The sequence below is a fragment of the Elgaria multicarinata genome, chromosome 3, assembly GCF_023053635.1.
Source record: "Elgaria multicarinata webbii isolate HBS135686 ecotype San Diego chromosome 3, rElgMul1.1.pri, whole genome shotgun sequence".
NCBI classification, from domain to species: Eukaryota; Metazoa; Chordata; class Lepidosauria; order Squamata; family Anguidae; genus Elgaria; species Elgaria multicarinata.
In genome coordinates, this window is record NC_086173.1 from 131,252,783 (window position 1) to 131,270,642 (window position 17,860).

Below are 17,860 nucleotides of genomic sequence, written 5' to 3' on the forward strand. Positions count from 1 at the left end.
GCTCAGTCCTTCCAAGAACAGAAGATGTTTTGTGCTTGAAAAATGAGCAGACCTTTGGATCCAAACCACTGACACTATCTTCTTTTTCTTAAACTAAACCCTCTGTGTACAACTACTTCAGTTACAAATGGTGTGAGGTAGGAATGCTCACATTCAGTATGGAAGGAGTCTTTAGCCTCTAAAACAGACAGCCAATCTTTGAAGAGGTGACATAACAAATATTTAGAAACCAGCGCATAGCAAGCTTAGAGTATCTGACTGGGGAAAATGAACTGAGAAAGGTTAAATCAAAATAGCATGCATCCACTGAATTTAGTAATGCAAACTCAAAACTAAACAGAATAACTAATGTCAGGATTTAAACTATACTTGAGCCAGGATACTCAACTTGGCAAGCAAAGATTGCAGCAGTTTTCCTTCTGTATACAAAAGTTTAGATTTTTGTACAGACTGACCAACCGACTGAAACTTATAATTCTGTATTGTGCTCTTATAGTTTAATGCTTGAAAAAGCATTTCTAGTATCAGTACTTGCAGTGGAGAAAAATGATCAGCAAGACATTAATATTTATATATTTAGGTTAGGAACATAAGAAGAGCCCTGCTGGGTTATCCAATCAATGCGAGGGTAGTTGAAGTCACACATTACTACAATATGTCCCACTGATTCCAACCCAGACAACACGCATCATCTGTAATTTGCCAAGTCACTTTGAAGTTTACATGTCTGTCACATGTGCCTGTGTCTTCAATAATCTTATGCCTGGTATCATTTAATTATTTTTGGAAGGTTTTGTCCACTAACGTATCTGCTTCTCTCAACTTCTCCAGGTCAGCAACCTTGGCTTCACAGGAGCAAACTTGTTCCCTGAGAGCCTGGAGTTAATTTTATGAGCACATCTGTCCAGCAAACTGGTACGCTTATGTGTGACACTCAGTGCAATACACTGGATAGCCCCCAAAGCACTGCTTCATAGTTCTTCAATGGACTTGTTTACCAGTCATTTATTATCATTAATGGAGAAAGGCAGACTGCCCAGGCCTCCTTGTTTAATTTGCCTTTCTGCTTAACTTATTCCTGTGACAGGTTATTATTAGGACCGAGACACTCTATAAGTTGGGGCTCCCCCAGTAGTCATACAGCTATGTTCCTCCCAAGCCTGTCCTATTTTTATAGCCCTGGCCAGTCCCATAACTCTTGTTGAAGCCAATTCATTTCAAAGGGCCTCGTTTAAAAGAATAAGTAAGTGTGGGTCAACTACTGGGCTACACTAGACTTCAGTGAGTGAAAATCTAGGTCAGTGGAGCTCTCCTGGGAGTGGGGATTTTTATTAGAAGAATAGACAAAGTATAGCTCCATTTCTTTCCCAAGTTTCTGCAGAACAAAAAAGTACTATATTTCCAATGAGACTGAAAAGAACTCATACAAGTTAACATTGCTATATCTTAATTATTCAGAGTGTGGTTGTTTTTAGGGTAAATAATGATTCAAAATATGTACAGTTATAAATGACATATCTAATGAAACAGTGAAGGTTTTTATTTTTTTAAAAAAAGTGGCCTAATGACAAATATGATCACATAAGCAAGACAAAAGAGGGTGGTGCACAATGGAATGAGTTAACAGGCAATAATCCAGAGCCAAGAATATAACCATAGGAGAGAAAAACAAAATTTTACAGTGATCCAACTTTGGGTTGGATCCAGACTTAGTCATGCTTGGACTAGGTGCACTGAAATTAATGGGACTTAAGTTAATCATGACCATCATTGACTTAATAGGTCGACTCTAAGCATGACTAAGTCTGAATGCAACCCTTGACAGTTTAAAGCAGGGGTGGGGAACCTGAAGCCCTCCAAATATTGGACTACCATCACCCCTGACAACTGGCCAGGCTGGCTGGGGTTCATGGAACTTAGATCCCAACAACATCTACAAGGCCACTGGTTCCCATCTCTGATCTAAAGAGGTGTTTCAGGAAGATTCATTCTAGGGAATGTTCCTCTCAGAAAAATGCTGAGGAATTGCAAGAAATAAGAGAGAAAGGGTGATACAGCATTTACAGAGGCATATGAGATTGTAAGTGAAACATTTAGTCAGGGTTAAAATTAGCCGCTTATCTAGTCCCTTGGAGGCAATTTTAATGTATCACACACAGCCAGACTAATGGGGAGAGAGGCACATAAACACCTGAAGGGTGCACACCATGGTGGAAAAAAATCAAGTTTTGTCTCACATGTAGAGCTCAGAACTCTAAACTGGAAAGGAGACTGATTTGAGGCAGTGTATGACAATATTGACATATATTGACAATTGCACTGTGTGACTTCCTTATTGCCTTGAGAGTTACTGGCTCTTTACTGTTATGAGACTGAGCAAACCCTGGTTCAACCTTTGCTTCCCTGTGTAAAATACGGTCACTAATATGGTAGTTACACAACAGGCTCTCTCCCACTCCAACCCATTCTTCTTTTCCATGCCCTTTCACTTCCTGAAAACAAGCCTGGCAGGTAGGACAAGGGCAGTGTTGAGGCAAGTAAATGCATGATTTTCTTAATTCTTATCCCAATATTAGCATATGAAAAGTGAAGGGATCTTCCGTCCTATATAAAAGAAATGCTTGGCTATGGCATTTGAGTTGCATAATATACTACCAGTCCTACAAGGAAAGGGGTCCTCTCAACCTGTCACACCCTTGCTCTATCCACATTTGAACTGTATTAAGTTGCTACACCTATGCAACAACCTTAGTGATCTGTTCTGTGATGCTGCACTTGTGCAAGGGCACCGAATACTGCCAACTTTTTAATCTTATCACAGGATTAAGCTGCAAGAAAAAGCACTGCTTTGTTTGTTTTATTTATTTAATATGTTTATAGTATGATTTTTACAACATGTATAAGGAAGGCATCAAAAATAAATAAGCTACCCTCAAAACACACACATTTTACTAGTGTACTGGCACAATTTCCAAAGGAGGAGGGCGTATAAAAACTGATCATTAGAAGAGGGTGAACTTTTAGCCAATGTCACCATCTGCATGATTGTGAGACTGTTTTCCTTGCTCACCACTTTCACCCATAACTTGATTCAGCCTACTGACGTTTTCATTCTTCTTGTTACCATGGCTTCATCACAACAATGCTGCAACAAGCCTCTCAGAGGAATGTACAGAATACAGTAAGTAGCTTATTCAGCAACCAAGGGCTATATTTTAATGCAAGAAAAGCACAGGGGTTTTTTTGTGCCAAATTTGCTTTTCAGAATTATCCCCAAATTTGGCCAGATCATGCATAATACATTACCCTATTCTAGGCAATCACATAGACAATCCAACCATACACTGAGGCAAGTCTTTCTGCTATTTTCCCAACTGGGGGTAGGAGACAGTAGCTTCTGCTACCAAACTATTTGAGGCTTCTCAACTTTTCATTTAATTTTATAGCTAAAGAAAATAATTCATATTTGCTTTTTCTTTCATGGGAGGAAGCACATTTCTTATCCTTACACGTGATTATGAGAATTGGGAAGCTTCCTTTACTTGGTTAGATCTTGCACTTATCTGGAAAATGGTTTTACCAATGCCAACAACAACATTTAAGCTTTGCATCCATAACAGAAAGCTACTATGGACTTTACAGTCTTGGGAAAAAACAAGCAGTTTACATTACATATGTTTAATTACTTAGAAGATTACAGTGGTTCAAACAGAGTTAAGTTTTAGATTGAAACTGTGATTATTCAGCATGGAAGATACAGGCTGCAATCCTCTTTCCAAGAAATAAGTCTCACTGTATTCAGTGGGGCTTACTTTGGAGCAATAATGTCTAGGATTATACTGTCAAAAACGTATTTATACAAGGCATCCAAATAAGGTAAACTATGGCCATAGCTAGACCTAAGGTTTATCCCTGGATCATCCAGGGGTCAAACCTGTTCATCTAGGTGACACACAGGGGATCCAGTGCTCAGGCAGGGGCGAACCCTGGATGATCCCAGGATAAACCTTAGGTCTAGCTGTGGCCTCTGTATAACATGAGAAGTATGGTCCAGTGGATAGAGTAGTGTCTGAACCTGTGTTGAAGTCTACCACTTCTACTACAGAATCACTATGGAAGCTTTCAAAAAATTACACTTAATCTGTCTCAAATCCCCTTTTATATTTTCAATATGAATAGTAGTAGTATGCAACTTCATACTTAACTGCCAATTTTCTACAGATATTTGATTTTTCATTTTTCAAGTTTTTTTTAAGCTTGAATACACATCAAAAGGCATTAAATTCTATCAAGCAAGCATCAATATCACAAAACTCACGAAGCAGCAACCAACCAGTCAAGGTCCAAATGGCCATTCAAACAGAATACTAATTTTAGTTTCTCTGGGCTTGGTCCGAGGCACATGCTGAAGCAATTTTGCTAAACTGAAACTAGTCAATGCCTGGATTAGAACTACATGGGAACCTTATGGAAAGTGCCTTGAGTTCTATGGGGAAAAGGTGAAGACAAATATGGGTGCTGTAATGCACACAAGTTCCTTTACAAGGAACGGCTTTACGTTCATTTCAGTATTACAGACAGCTGTGTGGATGCAAAGCAACATACATGTCATAGAAAAAAGCTATTAAAGAAAGAGAGAGAAAGGTGAAGAGGTACAACAGCTCCAGTAGCAGAGGCAGTAAACCTATGTACACCAGTTGTTGGGGAACATGGCAGGAAGGTGCTGTTGCACTCGTGCCCTGCTTGTGGGTTCCTGCTCAACGGCGGTGTGAACACAGCACTAGATTAGATGCAACCTTGGTTTGATCCAGCATGCCTCTTCTTACATTCTAACTCTATTCCCATGGTACACACGTTTAATTTTTACAAATTCTTGCTCTTTTTACCATTTAACAGATATATAAGTCACCTTAACTTTACAAGCATTTTCAAGAAAACTCTTCAAAATGTTGGTACCGTTTTTGTTCTTGTAGATGTTGAGATAGCTCTCATTTAGGCAGCATTTGAGGGTAGTGGTCATTTTGAATTAAAATACAAAATTTACTTCAGTGCAAGATACTAGACATCCTCTTATTTAATCCAGTTTCTTCAAAAACATTTTTTTAAGATCTCTCATTTCATTCTTTTTAAAATAACCAGTTGTTACCCACGATCAGTTTATGAAGAAAAATCAAATCTAACGGGTTACTTTTAACTATGTCTCTTAATCACTTCATGATTTGTTTACAAGTCTGTATGTTATCGGCATATCATTGTACTTTGGCGTGCACCTGTGTTTATAAAGTTGTACAGAGACCTTTTTGTGTTCATATTTCAATTTGCTCCAATTTACAATTAATTGTGTTTAATTATACTTGACATTTTTTATATTGGTAAAACAACTTTATACTGCCCCCCCCAAAAAAAGTTATGGATGTAAATAAACTCCCGACTTTAAATTATAGTGAAAACAGTTGCTATTAGTGGAATCTGCATGTCAAGAGGTTTCCAATGAAGCGTGTTTCATGAGAATCGGTCAACGGGAAGGCAGTAAAAAAGGAATAACCAACTAACCCCCAACTTTCTCTATGTCATCAGTATCGCACAAAAGTATTGAGTCCCCCAGATAACGACACTGATTAAATATTCCTTTCATTCACTCTGTCTGGGGTTGCAAAATGCTTACTTTCATCATCAGTTATGCCTGAAGTGCTGCTATGGTAAACTGCTCTTTCGACAAACAATGCTGTGTTGTTTCAACAGTGATCGAATCCCTGAGCTCTCTGCTTCTAAACTACATCTGAAGTGTTGACATGGCGGGGCAGGGTGGAAGAAACCATTGTGACAGGAGGCAACCATTGCTAAATAGCACCTTAATTAGCTTACAAATCAGCTGATAAAGAAAAATTGATTAATGAAGTTACTGAGAGTTCACCGGGTGGGGGTGGGGTATTACTTATTTGATTAGAAATAGAAGCTGGCGAGATTGGTCTCTAAATGTAGTTGCCCAAATAAGATGCGTGTTTACATGGTGCATACAGTGCTGTACTAAATCAAAGGCGACTGGAAAGTCTAGTTTCTCATGGAATTAACAAAATGGAGCAAATCAACAGGTATGGCCTAAAAGTTATTTTCCAGGCTGGTTTTATTAATACCAATTACTTTGGAAGAGCAAATATCAGATATGAAGATATATCTATAACCCCCACAATGCCTGACACCATAACTTGTCTAAAAAATCAGCGTTTCTTTGTTTTTTGCCAGGAAGGGTGGTGGGGAAATTTCAATATTAAAAACAACTGCTATTTCTGGAATTTCCAATCCCAGATTAGAGACACAGGACCCAGACATACATGTTCTTATTGTTGGAACAAGAACTAACGTACCTCCACAGGATAGCCTAGCAAGACTATGGGATAGTATTCAAAGTTTGTATCAATAAACTTTGGATTAGTACTATTTTGATTACTACTATTAATTTCTATAGTACTTTTAACATGCTATAGTACTTTTACAATCATTTCTATTATACTCATTCATGATCAGTTACCTTGAATTACTCCAGCTGATTAAAGCCTTCACCCAATGCAAGGATAAGGGCAAACAATGCTATAAATTAACAGAACTAGATTTTCCCTGGGCTCAAGAAAAACTGTATTTATTCCCTTCCTACATATCACACACAGCAAATCAGACCAGACAATAAGAGGTATATGCGCACTTCCCACATCCTTCACACCCCATTCTTCCACTCAGTCAAGTTATATGTCCTCCAAACTCATATAACTTGACAGTTAAGGGGTGAGGAAAGACAGAATGGGGATATAGGAAGAATGCACAGATCTTCCAGTTAGCATAACAGTATCTTGTATGGCCTGCACATGCATAGAATCTATTATCCTTTTCCTTATGGGTGCTGTGCCCATGCAGGGAGAAACAGTACCTATTCACTATTAATACTCTACATTAAGGGAACAGACCTACAGAAAAGCGCTAAATGTATCATCAGTTGCATGCTAGATTCTGACAAATGAGAAAACTCACCTCACAAAGAAAATATACTGCATTATCTTATTTATTTTATTTATTACATTTCTATACTGCCCAACAGCTGACGCTCTCTGGGTGGTTCATAAAATAGGAGTAAAATGTACCTGATACTGACTGATCTGGATATGCAAATATTCAAAGACTCGTCAGTTTGACAATCTTTTAGCATTCAAGAAAGCTATCAAGACTGATCTCTTCTGGCAGGCCTATCCAGTAGAATTTTAGGATACTTTTAGTATGCTTTTAGGATGTTTTTTAAACAGTGTATACTATGTTCTTAATCAGTATTTTATGCTTGCTGTTGTTCCCCGCCTCGATCCAATCGGAGAGGCGGTAAGAAATTTATTATTATTATTATTATTATTGAGAAGTACAAAACAAAAATGGTAGAAATGTAGAGGAGGAAAAAACATTAGTCTATATATTTACAGACTAATAGGTTCATGCATGGATTCAATAAGTACAGATGAATGAAAGAGCATGAGTCAGCATCTAACTAGGTAAATGGTTGCAAAGAAAAGAATGAGAGATCCTCCAATTGCTTGGTGTTTTCCATCGTTACATGCTGCCCAATAATTCACATCTCAGACAAGATGGGCATTTGTAAGACCAACATAGCTGGGGAAGAACTTTACTCACTTACACGTCCAGGCATGCAGTTATATTTTGGGTACCAACAAGAGCTTCAAGTATAGAGATTGTGGAAATTTCTTGAAACTTAATTAACTGCAGTTATACATTTCACAAGGCCAAGTTCCACCAGTGTTCAGCAACCAGCTCTGAAACAGCAATGAAGTTTCTGGTCTGTAATCATTTTTGAAGCATCTATCCAGAGATATAGTGCAGAAAATTTTCCAGCGCTTTATTTTTTTGTAGAGAATTTTCTATTTCATAAGTTTATTAGTAAAAATAAATGCATGTCAATTGCAAATACAATATTTCCAACAGCTTAGAGATTTTATTATATATTTTATTATACATAAGTATTACAAATAAATTAAACAATAATATGGAAGCCTGACTGTTCCAAACTTGCAATTAGTTTTTCTTATATGAAACCCTAGTATAAATATGTTTTTGAAATACATTTATATCTCAGAGTGAAATGGAACTAATAAATAGTGACAGCAAGACTGAAGGTAGCGTGGAAGAGAGTTGAACTCTCTTGAAAGAGATGAGTGGTTGTCAGTATACCATGCACATTTCTTCAGGTTGCTAAAATTAGTGTATCAACAGTTTTCAGTACCTTTCTTTTTCTTAAATTTTTAAAAACTGTTAGGGAAACACATGTTAGGGAAACACATGCTATTGTCTTTAAATTTTTACAAGTATATAATATAACCTTTAAATATTAATATTATTCAAAGATTATATAATTACATAACATAACCTTTAATTAATATTAATCATGCTTTAATTTTTGTACCTTCAAATATTTCAGGTCAAATACATGTGGTATACTGAGACATTGATGGTGCTATATATAATAATAATAATAATAATAATAATAATAAAAAGTTTAATATGTGGTACTTTTTTTAAAAAAAAAGCTTTGTTGTTTTCATGTTAAATTAGATCTCTCGGGTATAAGAACATTTTACAATGCAAACTAAAAATGTTCCTATGCAAATTAATCAACACAAACCACAAATGACTCTATGAAAATGTACCTAATTCGCATTGAAAAAAATTCCCATTCAAAATTTCCGGGAAAACCTAAATCACTGTACCTATCACTTGAGGGCAATCAATCAATAAGGAAGTCATCCAATGAAAAAAAAAAAGCACAATATACAAGTAACACAACTTCTGCACATTTCCTTGATGCTCATGATAGTGACTTATAAATGCACAGCATTCCCTATACCAGCCTTCCCCAGCCTATACAGATAATGGAAGTTTAAAACCTGCTGTTCAACCATACAGCTGAAACAATTTACATGATGAAAGAAATGTACTCCTGCAGGAAGTATCTGAACAGATCTGAATGTAAAGATGGGTTTACAACCTTATCTCACTTGCCACCATCAACCATCCCACACTTACTGAGTAGTTTTATAAAGCCTGAATATGGTCCAAGAAGCAGAATGGTATTTGGACTTGATCCAAACTTTCAGTTTCTAAAATTTACAATTGAAATCACAAAACCAGAAGTCTTGCATCCAAGTTTGATCATTCTCTTCTGACGAGGAGAAAAACTTGCCTAATAATTGTAGTTAAAATAAAAAATCCAAAGAAATACTCGAACCCAAAGATATGGACCTGGTCCATGCAACACAAAAAACCACCATAGTCTGTCAGCCTTGTTTGTTTCAGCATGGCTTGTTATGATGTCCAAATCCAGCCCTTTTTCTCACGGTGGTTTGAGAACCCATGGCTTGCTGTTGGGTTGGTAAGGGTGGCTAGTTTTCAAAGTGGCTTGTAGAGACTTGCAAACCTGGCACAATGGCTTTTCAGAAAGGGATACCCAGCCACTTGGCAAGAGAGGAGAAAAACTTGGATGAGGTGTCGCGAACACCTTTGGGATATGTACTGGGAGCAGGTGGAAAGACGAAGGGGGAAACAAATCATGACAAGCTGGAAAGTGCCTGATCATCTGTCGGCAGCAACATGGCTTAGCAAGCAATTAACTAACCCACCATGGCTTGTTTTCAACATGTTGAGGTGTGCAAAGTGGGTCTTCTCTGTTAAAAATTCAATCTGGAGCTCCGTAGAGGTGATTATCTGCCTTGATTTCTGAGCGGCTCCCCTCTCTCTGCCTCGTCGAATTACCCATGGAAGAACCCATTCAGCATTTGGGTAACTGGTATTTACAGAAATGCTTACAGCTCCCTCATTTGTAAAGATAAAGAGATAAAACTTGATTCAGAGCCACAGCCTCCACTGGATTCTAACACACTATCAGTAAAGCAGCCAAGACATACATGTGGCATCTCTGAATTAGCATACCTCTGTCAGGTCACTCACAGTGGCTTGTTTCATTTCATATACCTCAAGGAACACATTCATACTCACTAATTTTCTGAAGAAAGAAGAAAGACCTTGGTACAGAACACATTCGTGACCCACTGGCTACAACATCCAATTGGAGTAATTAGATTATTTTGTTCTACCTGAGAGGATGTAAGAGTTGACTGTTCAGTGAGGAGGGGCTGATCGCAGGCCACTTTGATTAATGGGAAAAGGAAGTCTGATGAGGTAAAAAGGGGGGGTGGCATGGCATGAAAACAAACTAAAAACAGCTATAAATATTTTAGGCAGCTTAATAAAAGATTGGACAATATTTATTTATCACATAAATCCTGTAGCAACACCTACAAAGAAAAAAAAGACACATTTCTTCTTGTTATTGTCTATATTTACATAGACGAACACAAAGGCTGCTATTCAATCAATCTTTATTTGCTTAAAACCAAGGATGATTGCGAAATAGGAGAGAAGAATGGAGGGAAACCCAAAACAAATCCACAATAATCAAACAATCTCCACCATTATACACAATTTCATCTAATTTTAAAAGCAGTTATTGCAAATAATGAAACTTGGTATGCAACGTATTTGTTCTGATCAACCAAAATTATACAAAGGTTCTCAAAATTTGACATCTCAGGACAAGAAAAAAACAGGATAAAAATCTCTCTCTAGGTGCCCGATACAATGGGCTGCATAATAAATAATGACAAATATCCTCTACCTCCCGCTGCCTACAGATACAAAGTGATTGGTCCCATGGAACTTTAAGGAACCTTCCATCCAAGCAAGCAATAGGCCTAGTTTAAAGCACAGCTTGCAGCTATTCATTAAAAATGAACACTCACCCTACTTTGTCTTAAAATTTGATTTGGCTATTGACAGTTCCATGCTGTGACGCCTTTTTCACGCATCCAAACTCATCCTGATCTGTCCAATTTGACATATATCTGTTTAGTACAAAGCCAGGATGGGGAAATTGCAGGCCTGCAGATGTTGCTGGACTGCAACTCCTATCATCCCTCACCAGTGGCTGTGCTGGCTAGGGCTAATGGGAGTTGTAGTCCAACAACATTTAGAGAGCTACTAGTTCCCCACCCCCAGAATTTGGGGAACAACAGTGGTGTGCAAAAGCAGTCTACTAGGGATGTGCAAAATGGGTCTTCTCCACCTCAAAATTCGATCCAGAGCTCTGTTGAGGCGATTCTCTGCCCCAAGAGAACCGCCCAGGGAGCTTCGGCTATTGGGTGGTATAAAAATGCAATGAAGAATAATAATAATACTCCACCTCGTCAGATTACCCATCAGGGAACCACCCATTTTCCATTTCCACGTCAATGGAAGTTAATCAAATGTTTACAGCTCCCCCATTTTTAAAGATTAACAGATAAAACTTGGCACACTGACAGCTCTTAAGGAGGGCTTTAGCCACGCCAAATTTGAATCAGATTCATTCATGCTTGATTTTTAAGAATTTTTTAAATGGAAATTTAAAAAATGCTTACATCTGTGTAATTTTTAAAGAGATGAAAAATTGGCATGGTGATAGCTCTTAAGGAGGACTTTAGGCGTGCCAAATTTGTAGCAGATTCATTTGTGCCTTGAATTTTTAGAATTTTAAAACTTCCCCCCTCAAACCATTATCCTCATTAAACAAAAAGACACACACAGAGAGAAACATTAATCCACCACTGCCCATTTACGGAGGGAGCTTTTATCCTTTACTTTGCAGATGCAGAGCTCCACTGCTGGTGGTTGAAGCCTTCTCCAACCTTAACGGTACCTTCTAACATACTTGTCAGAGTATCTTCAGAGTCTCCCTCACAACAGGGTGCATTGTACAAGTCTAACTGCCCCAGTAGCTTCAAGGAAGCACTAAATTTGTGAAATCTTTGTGCAAGATAATTACTGTATTTATGAACAAGCCTGGTCTCAAGTGTTGTTATGCTTCAACGAAATTTCTAGAATAACGTTTCCTAACGATTTAACCCTTGGAAACCCATAAACAGACTCTGTTTTTAAGGCAGGCAATAGTCCTATACTGTATGATTACTTAGAGATTCAATACCTTAAACTAATTTGCAATATACAACGTATGCTGTTCAAACTAAGAACTGGAAATTGTATGTCCTGATGCTATGAGCTCCTGAACAGACACCTAACTCCCAGTAACGTGGCAATCCTTTGCCAAGCTGTACCACTTCAGACTATATTAATATGACTTAAAGCTCTTCCATACAAAAATTCCCTTCACATAGAAAACTAGATGTCAGGGAGAAGGTTTGTAGCCTAGCCTTTTCTCTGACTCCTACTCCTCTATGTTCATAGAGGTATTTTGTTTTGGTATGGAGAGGCATTTATTCCATACAAGTCCCCATCAGCCCCATAAACAGTTTTTCACCTCAATTAGCATAAGACCATAGAAAACCAGATCATAAATAAAAATAGTGATAGCCCTAATACAAGGGTACAAAACTAACACAGGAGTCTTCCTTCTGTCCCCACCCAGCCCCCTTCCATAGCTGTACACACAAGGTCAATCGTAAGGACAAGGAATACAAAATTATGAGCTACTATGATTCAACATAATCATAAAAGATCAGAAAACTCACACCATGACCTGATTCGCATGTAACGACAGTCCATGGTTGCCACACACTGCCCCCAGCCTCATCAGTTCCTGGCCTCTTTGCTAGAATGTCTGAGGGAGAAACAACCCAGAGTTTTAATGCATGGTTTGTCATTGGGTTAAAACTCTGGGTTGGTTCTCCCTCAACAATCCAGAGTGCCGGGTTCATACATCACACCAAACAACCCAGGAACTGTTGTTTACTAAACCAGATGCAAAGCAGAAGCAGCAAGCAGGCGGGACACAAGCATTCTCATTCATGTATAGCTTCAACCAATTATCTGTAAGGACTGTAAGTGACTCAGCTACACTTGCCATGACAGGATAGAGCAGTACTATGCTACTAGAGCTATAGCATATTTACAAAGTCCAGCTATCCAACATGTACACTTTTTACAAAGAAATCATGCCTTAAACCTAAGCAAACTTTCATTATACTTTCAGGTAAATTTTCTCTCATTTTTCAGAACTATTCATCAAGAGAGCTCATGCTACTTCTAGAAAATGGTTTTAAAATCTATGTACCTAGAAAATGCTAAAGAAAAGGGGGCTAAATATGAGACACAAATCTAACTATTAACAATAGTTCAGCTGAGCAACAAAGTAAATGTATGATCCATTGATGACCTACATCTTTTAAACTGATGACCTACATCTTTTTGTGAACTGCCCAGAGAGATTTGGCTATTGGACAGTATAAAAATGTAATAAATAAACTGTGGAGTCCGTTTCAGAGTTAAAATGTATACTATGCTGCAAATTTCTCAAAACTGAACTTTCAAATTCTGTTTATTCCCCTTTCAGTAAATTCCTAGGCGTTGTTTCAAAATAACATATTTAACATTTCATTTGGAGAAACATTAAATCAATTTACATAAACCCTACAGGTATTTTTAAAATGTTTTAATCGTGTGTTTCTTATTATAGCTTTTAAACTAAAATAATACTAAAAAAGTTCTTGTAAATAATTCTGAAAATATGTTCTTAATATTTTATCCTGAAATATAATGAACTCTTCAGATACCAAAAAATGTAAGATACTATGGGCAGTATCCAATGCCACTCAAGTGCCAGCAGGACCCACAATCAGTGCAACAGAAAGCTAGCACTTCTTAAAACAACTGGAACGGAGCCAAAACTCATTTCTGGAACAGGTCAACAAAGCTCACACTGACTTGTCCCACTTCAAAAATGAACCGTTTGGCTCAGTTCCGGGGTTGCTCTAGAAAGCGCTAACTTTCTGTTGCGCACCAGTGGTGGGCCCCACTGGCAAAACATAATTAGTGGAAGCACACAAACAGTGTTGGTTACTGCCCTATGTATGTACTTTCCAAAGCCAAAAACTTTGAGGATCAATACTGGTAGTAAAGCAAAACAATAACAGAGCAAAAATATTTTTGTTAACATTTAAGGACAGATGTGATCCAAGCTACAATAAAATATGGCCTGTACACACATCACAATAACCCTGAATTAAAAAAAAAAGTCTGGGTGATTGTAAGTGAAGCAATGTGCTGGTGCAAGTGGGAGTGGTTAAATAACCCATGGACACTCTATCCCTGGGTTGTTTATCATGACATGTGAACCAGGGACTCTAGTCTCTCTCTCTCTCCCCCAACAAGCCAGAGTTCATAGCAAACAACCCTGGGTTGTTTAGTCACTCCTGCTGCACACTGCCACATTCACAATACCTCAGATATTATTATTTTTTAAAAAAAAAATCAGGTTATTGCAACATGTGAACTGGGCCAAAATAAAAAACTGAATCTGCAAAACAGAAATACAGAAGCTATTACAACAATTGTTACATTTTATCATAGTAGCATAAATAATTGATCCTGGGTCTTATATTTTCAAGCTGTACCATGCAAGGATGACAAAAATAAAAAGTTTAAAATAAGTTTATACTGATGCAACAAAAAAACCAGCTATTAAGTGCAGAATTATTCTGTGTAATTTAGGTTTTGCATATACTAGGAAAAGTCAAGCGCTACATTTTTTTCTTATTTTGCTAAACTTCAGTTTTTCCCCCAACCCAGAGTCACATAGTATAAGAAAGTTGACTATTGTAAGCTCTGAAGTAAGCTCTGAAAGATCAATATCCACTTGAAATAAGCATTCCTTGCTGAAGCATGCATACCACTATGACAGACTGGAAGCAAGAAAATGAGCACTCACTAACAGTACACACTGGAGATCTTTTCCCTTCCTGCTAGGCAGTGAGCCAATAAAAAAGTCAGAGTAGCACTAGAGATTATCCCAGAGAAATGAAATAGTCAAGTAAAACCCAGATATACAAACAAGTGTGTTCAATAACTGCACTGCACTCTCTCCCTTGACTGCTCCAACCTATAGGGAAAAGCTGTAGCTCAGTGTTAAAGGGCATATTTTGGATGTAAAAGGCCCAAGTTCAGTCCTTGGCATCTCTAGGCATGCCTGGGAAAGACTTCTGTTAAAACCCTGGAAAACCACTGCCTGTCGTTGTAGTAGTTTTTTCAACATTTAATGTCATTCTTAGCATTAATTCCCTATCTGTAAATTGGGTCTGAAAATGGCCAATAAAAGTTTGCTTTCCATGCGTGGCTCTACTTCTGGATCAAGAAGCACATGCACAAAAAAGGGTCTTGTGCGAGCAGTTCCCATTGCTGATTATTAAGAGTGGCACTGTATCAGACTTTGGACTTGATATGTGCATATTTATGTAATGCTAACGAACTCGTTTTGCCATTATGCAGAATTACCGTTGCCTGGCTCAATACTAGCTAGTAGATCAAAAACAAATGAAAAGCAAAAAAGTTCATGTATACCTTTGTGCAAGAAACCTCACATAAATCCACCTTTTCACACATGTAGTAGCAAAATGTAGCAATAGCCTGACTCAATGTTTGTAGCTTGACTTAACTCACAACTCTGAAAACTGATTGCAAAATACACAGTAGATTTCCAGTTTTTGCCTATGAAATCAGGGACCAGAAGTGTATAAAGCCCAAAGAGGAAGAATCACGTTTACTGTATTCACTAGGATCAATTAAAGCTGATAAGCAACTCTAGGAAGGATCACAGGCAGTTAGAAATATACTTCTCAAACTCTGATAAGTAAGTGCAGCAATTTTTAATTCTGTAAGAAAGTTACCTCAACAGAAGAACTTGAGAAACACTTACACTGCAGGGTTCTAAATTTGGAATTATAAAGAAATGTAACTAATGAAGTATTCCAATGTTTGAAAAGCATTTAGTTGCTAACTTTCTTTCTGACTTTTCTGGGAACATAGAAAGAAGCTATCAGTCAATTAAAATCACTCACATTGTCTCTCCAGTCTTGGCAACATGACAAAGAAACTGATCCAGTATCGGACACACTTCCTTCTTCCCCCTCTTTTCAAAATCTGTGAAAAGAACAGAAGAAATGGGGGTGGGGGGGAGTTATTTAAAGGATACTTTGTTTGTTAAACACCATCTCACCCTCCTGCTACCCCATATACTAAATATAAACACACATACACCAGAACAAGGCCTTAGAAGCCTCTGAAGGATATCAAATACATATTAATAGCTCGGAAATTGATTTTCCCCTTGTCTTTCAAAGCTAGTTTCTAATACTAGGCCACCTGCCTTAGGTAGGAGAGCAAGGTGAAGCATACGCAATGCAATCCAGTGATTTGTTGGTGTGGGACAGAACATGGAAGGAAAAGGTAACAGGAAATAGAAAAAGGAAGGGGAAGGCAATTACAAGGGAACACAGACATCAAATATGGAAGAAAGTGCAGATAATGTAGGAAAGGGCATTCCAAAGGTCCTTTAAGGAAAGAGTGGAAGAGTCAGATGGAATGGGAGGAACGGGAAACCACTGGTGTGTGGGTCATATTAGGGTCGCTATATTACCACCCTGGCCACAGATACTTTCACGCACTGAGCAGGGCCCTCTGAACAGAACTGCTCAGACTCTGGCGGGACATTGGGGGTGAGGGGGAGGAATGGGTTCCCAACTACCCAGCTTCTCTTCCTTCCCCTCTTCCCTCACCCAGGGAGATTAAAAAAAGTATCTTCCCTTCCCACAGGGGATCTCTGGAGGTTCTTACGTGGCTCCCCCAAGACTGAGGACCAGGCCTTATCTCCTCATTCCCAAGGCCGGTGGCTTGCCCCATTCTCTCCTCTACCCCCTACCCCCGTGACCTAGGGGTAACCCCCTCCCCTCCCCCCCAAAAGCACCCACAGCCTCCACCTTTTAGTGCCTCCTGCAGTCTGTCGACATCCATGATCCGCCGCTACCTCTTCTTCTTCCCCCTTCTCCTCCTGCCCTGCCCCCCGGGCCCTCACAGGAAACAGGCAGCCAGCAGCCGCGCAGCGACGGGGGCTCAGCTTCCACCACACAATCAGAGAGGGAGAGAGGGAGAGAGAGAAACACAGAGTCCCCGGCGGCCGGGCTCAGCAAGCTTCCAACATGGCGCCCAAGCCGTCGCCGTGCGCGCCCCCGACACACTCTCGCAAGCACACCGAAACAAGCCTCTCCTCTTCCCGCCGGCACGGGGGCGCGCTCGCAGAGGTGGGGGTGGGAAAGAAGAGGAGGAGGGCGGGGCCATGGCCGATGACGTCACCGCCCCGCCGGCGAAAGGCTGAGGCGAGAGCGAGAGCCGCAGCGATGGAGAAGCAGCCCGCGTCAGGATTGGGCGAAAGGCGCTTTCTTTTGGCTCGCGACAGCCGGGCTGGCTGCCCGCCCGCAACGCCCACTTACGGTCACGTCACGTCACATTCTGGCTGAGGGCGCCGCGTCTTCTCCTCCTCAGTCTGCGTGTTAAAACTAGTGGGCTTGCCGGTGTGCGCCGGACGCAGACAGCGCTGGGAGTTACGGCGCTTCCATGTTTACACGCGCGCACGCGTACACACATACGAGCATTTCTGTCATTCATCAGGCAGAGTGCTGTGGCTCCCTCGGCGTCTTCACCCCCCTTCGCTGTCTGTCCCTTGACCCGTCATATACGAGCCTTCCTTCCCTCACACGCAAACTGCTCTCTTTGTACTAGTGAGGGTCTCCAGAAGGACGCAGTTGCAACACCCGTCCAGACAACGTCTGTTATTGGGCAGATTAACAATATAATGGAATCAGATTGCATTACAGGGGAACACAGCAGTGTTTCCCTGTGTTAAGGATGAACAGCAATATATATATATACTCCATATAGCGTCCGCAGGCATTAGAGTTTCTGTCCCCGGTTCTTTGTGTGGCGGGAACAC

At 39.5% G+C, this 17,860-nt stretch overlaps 1 protein-coding gene across 2 annotated transcripts in view; it reads right to left on the reverse strand.

The window, feature by feature from the left end:
- Positions 1–17,086, reverse strand: part of PPP4R2 (protein phosphatase 4 regulatory subunit 2) — a 35,714-nt gene extending 18,628 nt beyond the window's left edge. The window contains exons 1-2 of one of the 2 annotated variants that reach the window (XM_063121893.1): positions 17,064–17,086; positions 15,933–16,016 (exon numbers count right to left, since the gene is read on the reverse strand). In XM_063121893.1, coding sequence (XP_062977963.1) covers positions 15,933–16,016; positions 17,064–17,071 — 92 coding nt within the window. In that variant the 5' untranslated portion in view covers positions 17,072–17,086. The other variant, XM_063121891.1, reaches the window with a different exon arrangement.
- Positions 17,087–17,860: the final 774 nt, after the last annotated feature.